Raw genomic sequence first — 14,000 nt, forward strand, 5'->3', positions numbered from 1 at the left:
ATTTCATTCCTTTTTTTTTTTTTTTTTTTTTTTGAGACGGAGTTTCGCTCTTGTTACCCAGGCTGGAGTGCAATAGCGCGATCTCGGCTCATCGCAACCTCCGCCTCCTGGGTTCAGACAATTCTCCTGCCTCAGCTTCCTGAGTAGCTGGGATTACAGGCACGCGCCACTATGCCCAGCTAATTTTTTGTATTTTTGGTAGAGACGGGGTTTCACCATGTTGACCAGGATGGTCTCGATCTCTTGACCTTGTGATCCACCCGCCTCGGCCTCCCAAAGTGCTGGGATTACAGACTTGAGCCACCGCGCCCGGCTCCTTTTTTTTTTTATTTAAGAAAAAAATTTTTTTTAAGACGGGATTTCACCATGTTGGTCAGGCTGGTCTTGAACTCCTGACCTCAGGTGATCTGCTCGCCTTGGCCTCCAAAGTGCTTGGATTACAGGCGTGAGCCACTGCACCTGGCCTATTTCTTTCCTTTTTATGGGTGACTAGTATTCCATGGTAAATATATACACCACATTTTCTTTATCCACTCATTGGTTGATGGGCATTTAGGCTGGTTCCACATTTTTGCAATTGCAAATTGTGCTGCTACAAACACGCCTGTGGAAGTGGTTTTTCAGATAATGACTTGTTTTCCTAGGGTAGATACCTAGTAGTGGGATCACCAGATTAAATGGTAGTTCTTCCAGTTCTTTAAGGAATTGCCATGTTTTCCATAGTGGTTGTAGCAATTTACATTCCCACCAGCAGTGTAAAAGTGTTCCCTTTTCCCCACATTCATGCTAACATCTATTGTTTTTTCATATTTTAATTATGGCCATTCTCACAGGAGTAATTCATTGTAGTTTTAGTTTGCATTTCCCTGATTATTATGTTGAACATTTTTTCATATGTCTGTTGGCCAACTGTATTATCCTCTTTTGAGAATTGTCTGTTCATGTCCTTTGCCCACTTTTTGATGGTATTGTTTTTTTTCTTGCGCATCTGTTTGAGTTCCTTGTGGATTCTGGATATTAGTCCTTTGTCAGATGCATACTGTGCAAAGATTTTCTCCCACTCTGGGTTATCTGTTCACTCTGCTGATTATTTCTTTTGCTGTGCAGAAGCTTTTTAGTTTAATTATTTTTGTTTTTGTTGCATTTACTTTTGGGTTCTTGGTCATGAACTCTGCCTAAGTCAATGTCTAGAAGCGTTTTTTCCAAAGTTATCTTCTAGAATTTTTTTTTTTTGTACAGTCTCTCACTGTTGCCTGGGCTGGAGTGCAATGGCATGATCTTGGCTCACTGCAACCTCTGCCTCCCGGGTTTATGTGATTCTCCTGCCTCAGCCTCCAGAATAGCTGGGGTTACAGTTGCGTACCACCACACCTGGCTAATTTTTTTGTATTTTTAGTAGAGATGGGGTTTCACTATGTTGGCCAGACCGGTCTCAAACTCCCGACCTCAGGTGATCCGCCTGCCTTTGCCTCCCAGAATGCTGGGATTATAGGCATGAGCCACCATGCCTGGCCTATTCTAGAATTTTTTGTGGTTTCAGATCTTACTTACTTAAATTTGAGTTTTTGATCCATCTTAAGTTGACTTTGTATAAGGTGAGAGATGAGGATCCAGTTTCATTCTTCTGCATGTAGCTTGTTAGTTATCCCAGGACCATTTGTTGAATAGGGTGTCCTTTCCCCACTTTATGTTTTTGTTTGCTTTGTCAAAGATCAGTTGGCCCTTAAGTGTTTGGCTTTCTTTCTGGGTTCTCTGTTCTTTTTTTTTTTGAGACGGAGTCTTGCTCTGTCGCCAGGCTAGAGTGCAGTGGCGCAATCTCGCCTCACTGCAACCTCTACCTCCTGGGTTCAAGCGATTCTTCCGCCTCAGCCTCCCGAGTAGCTGGGACAACCGGCGCGTGCCAGCATGCCTGGCTAATTTTTGTATTTTTAGTAGAGATGGGGTTTCACCATGTTGGCCAGGATGGTCTCAATCTCTTGACCTCATGATCCACCCACCTTGGCCTCCCAAAGTCTGGGTTCTCTATTCTGTTCCATGGGTCTGTATACCTATTTTAATACCAGTACAATGCTGTTTTGATTACTATATAGTCTTGTGGTATAATTTGAACTTGGTTACTGTAGTCTTGTAGTATAATTTGAAGTTGGGTAATGTGATGCCTCCACATTTGTTCTTTTTGCATTGCTTACTTTGGCTATTTGAGCTCTTTTTTGGTTCAATCACTCTGTCCTCCAGGCTGGAATGCAGTGGCATGACCATGGCTCACTGCAGCCTCTAACTCCCAGATTCAAGTGATTCTCCCAAGTCAGCCTCCTGAGTAGCTGGGACTACAGGTGTGTGCTACTATGCCTTGCTAGTTTTCAGGCTCCACTTCTAATACTGGTTCTTTTGCTATTTCCACTATATCTGCAGTTACTTAATCCACTGAAGTCTTGAACTCCTCAAAGTCATCCATGAGGGTTATAATAAACATTTCAAGCTCCTGTTGTTGATATTTTGACTTTCTCCTATGAATCATAAATGACGTTAATGGGATCTGGAATGGTGAATCCTTTCCAGAAAGTTTTTGCTTTATTTTGCCCAGATCTGTCAGAGGAATTACTATATGTAGCAGTTATAACCTTATGAAATGTATTTCTTAAATAATAAGACCTTTTTAGGGAACCCACTCTGTAAAGAAAAACAAAAATAAAATAGGACTTGAAAATTTAAACTACCCCTTGGTCCATGGGCTGCTATGTTAGTAGGCATGGAACCAACATTAATCTCCTTGTACATTTCCATCAGAGCTCTTGGGTGCCTAGGTGCATAGTCAGTGAGCAGTAATATTTTGGAAGGAATCTTTTTTTCTGAGCAGTAAGTCTCAACAGTGGGCTTCAAATAATTCAGTAAACATTCTGTAAACAGATGGGGTGTCATCCAGGCTTTGTCATTCATTGATAGAGCACAGACAGAGTAGATTGCGTGTAATTCTTAAGGGCCCTAGTATTTTCAGAATGGTAAATAAGCACTGGCTTCAACTTGAAGTTACCAGCTCCTAACAAGAGGGTCAGCCTGTCCTTTGAAGCTTTGAATCTAGGCATTGACTTCTCTCTAGATATAAAAGTCCTAGATGGCATTTTCTTCCAATAGAAAGCTGTTTTGTCTACACTGAAATTCTGTTGTTTAGTGTAGCCATTTTTATCAATTATCTTAGCTGTATCTTCTGGATAATTTGCTGCAGCTTCCATAACAGCACTTTACCTTGTACTTTTATGTTAGGGAGATGGTACTTTCCTTAAATCTTATGAATCAACCTCTGCTAGTTTCAGAGTTTTCTTCTGGAGCTTCCTTACTTCTTTCAGCCTTCATAGAATTGAAGGCAGTTGTTGCCTTGGTCTGGATGAGGCTTTGGCTTAAATGGAAATGTTGTGGCTAGTTTGATCTATTCAGATCACTGAAATTTTCTCCATATCAGCAATACGACTAGTTTGTTTTCTTATCATTTGTGTGTTCACTGGAGTAGCACTTGTAATATCCTCCAAGAACTTTTCCTTTCATTCACAACTTGGCTAACTGGTGTAAGAGGCTTACCTTTTGGTGTATCTGGGTTTTTCATATACCTTCTTTACTGAACTTAATCATTTCTAGCTTCTGATTTAAAGGGGAGACATAAGATTCTTCATTTAACTTGAACACTTAGAGGCCATTGTAGGGTTATTAATTGGCCTAATTTCAATATTATTGTGTCTCAGGGAATAGGGAGGCTCAAGGAGAGGGAGAGAGACGGGGGAATGGCTGCTCAGTGGAGCAGTGAGAACACACACAGCATTTGTTTATTAAGTTTGCTGTCTTATGGGTGTTGTTCATGGCACCCCAAAACAATTACAGTTGTAACATCAAAGATCACTGATCACATATCACTGTAACAGATATAATAATAATCAAAAAGCTTGAACTATTGTGGAAATTACCAAAATGTGGTACAGACACAAAATGAACACATACTGTTGGATAAATTACGCTAATGGACTTAATAGACACAAGGTTGCCATAAACGTTCAATTTATTAAATAAATGCAGTATCTGTGAAGTGCAATAAAACAAAGTATGGCTGTAATACTAGTTTCTCTCACAAACAACTGCCTACAACTCAGGAGTTCCAATCAAACTATATTTATTTCTTGCTCATATCACAATATGTTGTGTCGGGCAACTTTCCCAGGCTACTTTTCTCTGATGAGCAGCTCTCTAGGCTCTTTCCATCTTGTGATGCTGTCATCTTAAACATGTGACTTCTAAATTTGCCACGAAAGGGGAGAAGCAGGCATGGGTGATCTCTCAGGGAGTTTTATGGCCAGCCTTGGTAGTGGTATAGCTAACTTCGGCCCATATCCCATTGGCCAGAATCCAGATACATGGCCCTCACCCAACTACAAGAGAAACTGAGACAGCTAGTCTTTCATTGTGCCCTGGAAGAAGAAAGTGAATTGAATGTGATGCACAGATAGCATCATTTCTACTATGGCAATAGATAAAACTTCTCCCAGGCAGAGAAGATAGAGAGAGTAAAGGCCCACAGTGGAACCCATAGAAACCTGACTTTTAGAAGTTGGTTAAAGAAAAAAGAGGCAACAAAGGAGTTGAGGACAAATCGCTAGAAATTGAGGGAGACGTTAGGTGGGTGACTGAAACTAATGGGAGTTTGGGTGTCATGAAAGGCAGACGAGTTTTTCAAGAAGGAATGAGTTGTCAGATATGTGAAATGCTGCTGAGATGTTAAGATACCAGAAAAGTTGGTAAAATGTGTTGGTGACTGTGACAAGTATTTTCAGTAGGAATGTGGGATCAGAAGCCAGATTGAAATGGATTAATGAGCTAGCTACTTGGTTGCAAGTCTCTTAGAGTTTTGTAGTGGATTGATGAGAAATATGTGTAGATGGCTTTGAGACCTAAGAGGCTAATTCCTACCTTTTCTACCTTTTGGATAAAGTGGCCAAAAGAGTGGGGATAGAATGGCCAAAAGGAATGATCAGAAGTGACTTGAATGGCCAGTTAGCCTGAGGAGAAGGCTGGGGTTGAAACATGGAAGGTGTAGGATTATCTTCATCAAGCCATCTACCAAGGCCATGGATGTGCCTTAGTCATATCAGCAGATGCTGCTGGGATGGAAACTAACAATGCTCAAAGACCAGATGCAATACAGTTCAGTTTGCTGGAAGCAAGAGAGGAAAAAGATGGTGTACAAAATAGCAGTTGTCCTGCTTTCGCCCAATGTCAGGGTCTCTACCTTCGAGGGATATAATCACATCCAGGAGGAGAATCCTGATTTGACTGTGGGCTATCTTGAATGGGAGCTCAAAAGCTAAATTATGCATGGTTATAGAGAAGTAAAGTCTACACTTTTGCTCACACATGTATACATAAAAGAATTGGAGGTGAGGAAGTAAAGATAGGAGTATGTGTATTAAACTTTAAAAAAGTTTGATTATGAAGAGGAGTAAAAATGAAGCAAAAGTTGGGGGATAAGGGAGAGTTTAGGGCTTGTTTAAATGCTGATGGGAATGAGCCAGCAGATAGATGTCTGAGATGCTGAAGATGTTGGGGGTGCGGGTTGGGAGAGGTAGAAAGGATTGATTGGTGGTCCTTGAAAAGCAAGGTGGTAAGGAAATCCAGAGCAAAAGGGAGGGGATTGGCTTTTAATGGGAGGAGGAGTATGGGCCCAGATACAGAAAGGTTTATAGATGAACTGCAAAGGCAGGGCAAGTTTCCGCCTAATGGTGGAGAGGCATTGTTGAATAGCAGTTTTATGCATGAACACTACATCTGTAGTCTTGGTTTGAATCACTGTTTTTACCATTTATTAGTGTTGTGACATGTGGCAAGTTACTTAATATCTCTTGCTTTGTTCTGCTCATCTGTAAAATGAGGAATAATAACAATACTAATTGTTAGGAGTGAATGAATGAATTATGTAGAATATTTTAAACAGTGTCTGGCATGTGGTAAACATATACAATTAGCTTTAATTATTATGGCTTCTGCTTTTTTTTCCCCCAGTGATGTCTTACTTAAAGTTGTTAGTTAAAAAGGGGATGTTTTAGGAATTAGGAAAAGATGTGAAACATTGATCATAAAAGATAGATAATGGTGTGTGGTAGGATTGGCTTTGATATTGGTGATTATGAAGTATAGTGCCACCCATCTTTTGTGCTATGAGATTTTCTCTAGGAGGCCTCAGTTACATATGTGTAAACACAAAGAAGTCAGGTGTTGGGTTCATTGAGGTCTGGATTTTTGTCAGGTGAATGTGACTGGATAATGCAGGCAGAGCAAGGAAGTTAAGAGTATTTACGGGGGACTAATTAAGATGATCCACTGTGGGCTCTGATGTTGGATAAGAAGGAAAGAGAACCCTGAAAGAGCTTATGGAAATAGGATTGGACTTCTGAGACAGTAGTAAGAGGGAGAGAAGGTCTGATGGGATGAATCTTCTTATTTATTTATTATGTTTATTGTTTATGTTTCATATTTTCCAAATAGAATATAAACACTATGAGGGCAGGGTTTTTCTGTTTTTTTTTTTTTTTTTTTTCTTTTCACTAATGTAATCCATGTGCCTAGAACAATGCCTGGTACATAGTAGATACCCACTATATAGCTGTTAAACTAAATAAAATAAAAGAAACCTGGCTCAGATGATGGTGGAGGTGGTGAGAAATGGTCAGATTCTGGATGTATTTTGAAGGTGGAGCTACAGGATTTGCTGATGGGTTGGATATGGGGTGTGAGAAGAGGAGAATAGTCAAGGATAACCCAAAAAGTTTTGGCTTTGAGTTGCTAAAAGAATGGTGTTACTGTTTGCTGAGATAGGGAAGACCATGAAGGGAGCAGGTTTTAGAGTTTGAATATTAAGAGATGAGATTTGGGTATCAAATCTGAGTCATCTGTCAGACACAAAGTAGAGGCTCAGTATGCAGTTGATATCCATCTAGAGTTAAGGGAGTGATCTAAACTGGAGACATAAATTTGTAAGTCATTAGCACATTGGTGGCTTTTTACAGCCATAAGACTAGATGAGACACCAAGGGAGTGAATGAAAATATGAAAGAGGTCCTGAGACAAAACATAGAGGAGTCAGGGTGATGAGGGGGAGCCAGTAAAGTAGACTGAGAAGGAGAGGCCAGAGAGCTGGAAGGAAAACCGGGAGGATATAATAGTATTCTGGAAGTCACATGGGAAAAGTGGTTCAGGAATTTCCTCTTTCATCAAAAAGTGATCAGTTGTTTCTTATGTTGCTGAGAGCTTAAGGTGAGAACTGACAGTTGACCATTCGATTTAGCAATGTGGAGGTTATGGGCGACTTTGATTTTGTAGAAAACAAAATGTTAAAAAATTATTTTTTCATGAAATTTAGTCTGAAGCCTTTGGACAGATGTTAAGAATTCACTTAGGTAGATAATATTGTTTTTATTGTGTTTGAAAATATAAGGCGAGGCTCAGTGGCTCACTCCTACAATTCTAGCATTTTGGGAGGCCAAGATGGGTGAATTGCTTGAGCCTATCAGGAGTTCGAGACCAGCCTGGGCAAAATGGCAAAACCCCATCTCCACAAAAAATACAGAAAATTAGCTGAGTGTGTTGGTGTGCGCCTATAGTCCCAGCTGCTGGGGAGGCTGAGGTGGAAGGATCGTTTGAGCCTAGGAGGTTGAGGCAGCAGGGGCTGAGAACATGGCACTGCACACCAGCCTAGGCAACAGAATGACACTGTCTCAAAAAATAACACACACACACAAAACACACACAACACATAGACACGTATCAGTTAAAATAGGTTTTTAAAAATGGTTATATGAGGTGACTTCTCCTGTGTTACTGCAATTCAGAAAAAAAGGTCAAAAAAAGTCAGTCTTTCTAGCTGAAGTTATAACCATTGATAGTTGTTTGAAGGGTGATTTTGGTTAGCATCCTCTCAGAATGATATCACATTCTAGCATGATCTTCGTCCTGCAGTATAGAATAAGGTCTACAACCTTTTAGTATCAAGTTGGAGAAAGTTCCAATCTGATAATAAAACCGTATAGGGCATGTAATCACAGCACTTTGGGAGGCCAAGGCAGGTGGATCACTTGAGCCCAGGAGTTTGAGACCAGCCTGGGTGACATAGTGAGATCCTGTCAACCCGCTTCCCCCAGAAAAAAAAATTAGCTGGGTACGGTGGTGTGCACCTGCAGTCCCAGCTACTTGGGAGACTTAGGTGGGAAGATTGCTTATATTTTTGAATTTTAAGTTAATAACTTTTTAAATGTAGTGGTGTAGAGCTGAGAGTTTTAATAGAAGTTCTATTCACTGGTAATGTTTCTTTTGTTGTTATATTTGATTGTCAGTATTTTTAAGTTTTTTTGTTTTTAAAAGATGTAAGATAGTATCTTTTAAAAGTATAGTTTAAATTGAGAGTACTTTATGAATACTTGGATTTTTAGATGGCTTTTCCATTTGAAATGTTTTAAGAGAACGGGTGTGGTGGCTCACACCTCTTAATTCCATCACTTTGGGAGGCCGAGGCGGGTGGATTGCTTGAGCCCAGGAGTTTGAGACCAGCCTGGGCAACATGGTGAAACCTTGTCTCTACTAAAAACACAAAAATTAGCCGGGCTTGGTGTTGCGCACCTGTAATCCCAGCTACTTGGGAGGCTGAGGCAAGAGAATCGCTTGAACTCAGGAGGCAGAGGTTGCAGTGAGTTGCCCCACTGCACTCCATCCTGGGTGACAGAGAGCGACTTGGTCTCAAAAAAAAAAAAAAGTTTTAAGAAGGTGATATTTGAGAATTGTTAATTATAGAATTTTATTCTGAAACATTTCCTTTAATGGAAATTATTACCTTTCTTAATGTTGTTTAGGAAGATTCTTACCTCTGAAGACAATGTTAGGACCGAGATATGATAGTCAAGTTGCTGAAGAAAATCGGTTTCATCCCAGCATGCTCTCAAATTACCTAAAGAGCCTAAAGGTAAGAAACAAAACTCTTTTTCGTCACTGATTTAATATACTTTGTTCACTCTTCTTCTTCAGGTGACTTTAAAAAAAAATCTTAAACTAATTAATAGACTCAAGGGAAGTTGCAGTAATTGTACATAGAATTCTGTGAACCCTTCCTCCAGGGTCTCACAATGATGCCCTTTTTTTTTTTTGAGACAGAGTTTCACTCTTGTTGCCCAGGCTGGAATACAGTGGCGCGATCTTGGCTCAGTGCAACCTCCACCTCCTGGATTCAGGTGATTCTCCAGCCCCAGCCTCTGGAGTAGCTGGGATTACAGGTGCTCACCACCAATTCCGGCTAATTTTTGTATTTTTAGTAGAGATGGGGTTTCACCATGTTGACTAGGCTGGTCTTGAACTCTGACCTCAGGTGATCCGCCCACTTCGACCTCCCAAAGTGCTGGGATTACAGGTGTGAGCTACCATGCCCGGCTGGTGTCGTTTTATATAATTGTAGTACAATATCAAAAGCAGGAAATTGATATTGGTATAGTACTTTAACTGATTGCAGATCTTATTAATTTTTTTTTTTTTTTTTTGAGACGGAGTCTTGCTCTGTCACCAGACTGGAGTGCAGTGGTGCAATCTCAGCTCACTGCAACCTCCGCCTCCTGGGTTCAAGTGATTCTTCCGCTTCAGCCTCCTGAGTAGCTGGGACCACAGGCGCGTGCCACCACGCCCAGCTAATTTTTGTATTTTTAGTAGAGACGGGGTTTTACCATGTTGGCCAGGATGGTCTCGATCTCTTGATCTCGTGATCTGCCCGCCTCGGCCTCCCTAAATGCTGGAACAGGTGTGAGCTGCCATGCCTGGCCCTTATTTACTTATTTATTTTTTATATTCATTTGTGTGTGTGTGTGTGTGTGTGTGTGTGTGTGTAGTTCAGTACAGTTTGATCTGATGTGTAAATTCATGGTGGTGGTTATAGAACTGTTCCATCTCCACAAAGGAATTCCGTCATGCTACCTCTTTATAGTCAGACTCTCTCCCCACCCTTGTCTCTGTACTCTGGTAGCTGCTAATCTGTTCTCCATGTGTAGTTTTTTCATTTAGGAGAATGCTCACCTGGCGTCCCAGCCCCCAGCCACACTTATTATAGCCTCCACTAACACCCGCATCCTAAGCTACCAAGAAAACTGACTCTGTTTACAGCTGAAGAAACCATACAGAGACTATACTACTGCATGCATCCAGAATTATAGCCAAAGTGCTTTATCCCAACCAACACCTCAGATATATCTTCAGGAAAAATTTCTCCCCTACAAAAGCTAGTTCCAAAAACTGGGACTGGGGCTGAGCACTGTGGCTCATGCCTATAATCCCAACACTTTGAGATCCTGAGGCAGGTGGATCACTTGCAGATAGGTGTTTGAGATCTGCCTGGCCAACATGGCAAAACCCTGTCTTTACTAAAAATACAAAAATTAGCTGGGCATTGTGGTGTGCACCTGTAATTCCAGCTACTTAAGAGGCTGAGGCATGAGAATTGCTTGAACCTGGGAGGCAGAGGTTGCAGTGAGCTCATCACACCAGTGCACTCCAACCTGGGCAACAAAGTGAGACTGTCTCAAAACAAAAAAAAAAAAAAAGAAAAAAACCTGGGACTTGGATGGTAGGTCATGCCTGTAATCCAAGCACTTTGGGAGACTGAGGCAAGAGGATTGCTTGAGGAGAGGAGTTTGAGACCAGTGTGGGCAGCATAGGGAGACCCTGTCTCTACAAAAAGTTAAAAAAAGTTAGCTTGACGTGGTGGTGTGTGCCTGTAGTCCCAGCTACTTGGGAGTCTGAGGTGGGAGGATCACTTGAACCCACGAGGTTGAGGCAGTAGTGAGCAGTGATCACCCACTGCAGCCTGAGCAATAGTGAGACCATATCTCAAAAAAAAGAGAGAAGCGAGTGTTTCATCAGATGTGCAGATATTGATGTAAGGATGTGAGAAACATGAAGGAGTAAGAAATATACCACCTCTAAAGGAACACAGTAATCCTTCAGCAGCAGATCATAATAAAAAAAATTCGTGAAATGATGGACAAATAATTCAGAATTTTGATACTAAGGAGGCTCTGTGTAAGAAAGAAGAGAATACTGAAAAGCAGTACAAATCAGTAAAACAGTTGAGGTTATGAATGAGAAGTTTACCAGAGATAGATATCATGAAATCCAAACAAATTCAGGAACTGAAGAATTCACAGAATGAAATAGAAAATAGATCAAAAGCTTCTATAATAGACTAGATCAAACAGAAGAAAGAATCTCAGAACTTGAAGACAGGTCTTTGGAAATAACCCAGTCAGACAAAAATAAAGGTTAAAAGGCCCAAAAAGAATGAGCAAAGCCTTCATGACAGATAGTACACCAGAAAGTCACCAAATATTCAATTTTTGGTGTTCCAGAAGATAAAGAGAAAACAAATGGATTAGAAATAATAGATGAAAACTTCCCTAAGTTTAACAAGAGGTTTAGATATCCAGGAGGATCAAAGATCCCAAAGATATCTAAAAAGGTCTTCTCCACAACATGTCGTAGTCAAACTGTCAAAAGTCAAAGAGAAAATTTGAAAAACATTAAGAGTGTCTGTCTAATCATTTATAAGAGAACTCCCATCAGATTAACAGTGGACTTCACAGCAAAAACCTTGTAGGCTAAGAGAGAGTAGAGGATATATTCAAAGTTCTGAAAGAAAACACCTACCACCCAAGGATACCGTACCCAGCAAAGTTATTCTTTCTTCATAAATGAAGGAGAAATAAAGTCTTTCCCAGACAAGCAAAAGCTGAGGGAATTCACCACCACTAGACTGATAAAAAATGCTTTAGGGAGTCCTATACCCGAAATTGAAAGACTAGTAACTATCATCATGAAAACACGAGACTCTAAATAAAAACCACTGGCAGAGCAAATACATAATCATGAAGGGAAAAAACTCAAATGTTACCACTACATGATATCACCAAACCACAAAGATAAAACAATAAGAGAGAAAGAAAGGAACAATGAATATATGAAACAACCAGAAATAGAAAAGCCGAGCAGACCAATAACAAGTAGGGATATTTAATCAGTAATAAAACATTTCCCAACAAAAAGTCCAGGACCAGATAGATATCTTTACCACCAAATTCTACCAAAGTCTTAAGGAAGAACTAACACCAATCCTTAATCCCCCAAAAATTGAAGAGGAGGGAATTCGAACTCATTCTATAAAGCTAGCATTATGTTGATATGAGAACCACAACCAAAAGAGAAAACAGGCCAGAATCCCTGATGCAATGATGGTTCAGCATATGCAAACCAATAAATATGATACTTCATCAGTAGAATGAAGGACAAACACCATGTGATCATCTCAGTAGAGTCAGACAAAGCATTTGATAAGAATCAACATCTTTTCATGATAAAAACTCTGAACAAACCAGGTAGGCATAGAAGGAACATACCTCAACATAATGAAACCCAAATATGACAAGCCCACAGCTAACATCATACTGATTGGAGAAAAGCTTTCAGCTTTCGCTCTGAGACTTAGAACAAGACAAGGATGTCCACTTATTCATCATGGTACTGGAAGTACTATCTAGAACAGTCAGGCAAAAGAAAGAAATAAAAGGCATCCAAATTGGAAAAGAAGTCAAATTGTCCTTCATTACTGTTGATAGAATCTTCAATCTAGAGAAAGTTAATGGCTCCACCAGAAAACTCAGATCTTATGAGAAATTCAGTGAAGTTGCAGGATACAAAATCAACATATAGGCTGGGCAGTGGCTCACATCTGTAGTCATAGTGCTTTGGGAGGCTAAGGTGGGAGGATCATGAGGCTAAGAGTTCAAGAACAGACTGGACCCCAAAGCTAGACTCCATCTCTACAAAATATTTTTTAAAAATTTAAAAGTTATCGAGGCACAATGATGTGTTCTTCTAGTTCCAGCTACATGGGAGGCTGAGGTGGGAGGATCACTTGAGCCCAGGTGTTTCAGGCTGTGGTGAGCCATGATTGAGCCACTGCACTTCAGCCTGGGCAAGAGTATGAGACCCTGTCTCAAAGGAACAACTAAAAGGAAATCAATGTACAAAAATCAGTAGTGTTTCTGTATGCTGATACTGAACTAGCTGAGAAAGAAATCAAGAAGGCAGTCCCTTTTATAATAGCTACAAAAAGAGTAAAATACCCAGGAATACATTTAACCAAGGAAGTGAAAGATCTCTACAAGAAAAACTAGAACAGTGATGAAAGAAATTGAACGGGACACAAACAAGTAGACATCCATGCCCATGGATTGGAATAATTAATGTTGTTAAAATGACCATACTTTCCAAAGCAATCTGCATATTTAGTGCAATCCCTATAAAATACCAATGACATTATTCATAGAAATAGAAAAAACTCCTAACTTTTTTATTTTATTAAAAAAATTTTTTCTTTAAAGATGGTGTCTCACTGTGTTGCCTCTGCTGTCTTCTGGTCTTGTACTCCTGGGCTCAAGCAATTCTCCCACATTGATTACATGCATGAGACACTGCATCCCACCTGAATCCTAACATTTGTATGGAAACTGAAATGATCCTGAATAACCAAAGCAATCTTGAGCAAAAGGAACAAAGCTGTGGGTATCACACTACTTTACAATATATTACAAGACTGTAGTTACCAAAACAGCATGGCATTGGTATAAAAACAGACTAATGGAACAGAGTAGGACACTCTCTTTAATAAATGGTGTTGGAAAAATTGGATATCCATATACAGAAGAATAAAACTGGACCTTTATCTCTCACCACATATAAAATCAACTCAAGATGCATTAAGGACTTTAAATATAAGACCTAAAAGCATAAAACAGTAATTTCGAGAAGAAAACAAAGGGAAAACACTATAGGACGTTGGCTTAATAACAATTTTATGGCTAAGACCTTAAAAACACAAACAACTAAAACAAAAATAGACAAATGGGATGATATGAGACTGGAAAGCATCTGGGCTGGGT

The 14,000-nt window shown here is 40.0% G+C and overlaps 1 protein-coding gene across 3 annotated transcripts in view; it reads left to right on the top strand.

Moving 5' to 3' along the window:
- Positions 1 to 14,000, top strand: part of RNGTT (RNA guanylyltransferase and 5'-phosphatase) — a 350,432-nt gene that overhangs the window by 10,801 nt on the left and 325,631 nt on the right. For all 3 annotated transcript variants that reach the window (XM_064360855.1, XM_064360854.1, XM_064360856.1), the window contains one exon: positions 8,880 to 8,989. In XM_064360855.1, coding sequence (XP_064216925.1) covers positions 8,880 to 8,989 — 110 coding nt within the window. The remainder of the gene's footprint in view (positions 1 to 8,879; positions 8,990 to 14,000) is intronic.

This window comes from Aotus nancymaae, unplaced genomic scaffold (assembly GCF_030222135.1).
Source record: "Aotus nancymaae isolate 86718 unplaced genomic scaffold, 86718_ANA_hifiasm-v0.15.2.pri h1tg000040l, whole genome shotgun sequence".
Taxonomy (NCBI): Eukaryota; Metazoa; Chordata; class Mammalia; order Primates; family Aotidae; genus Aotus; species Aotus nancymaae.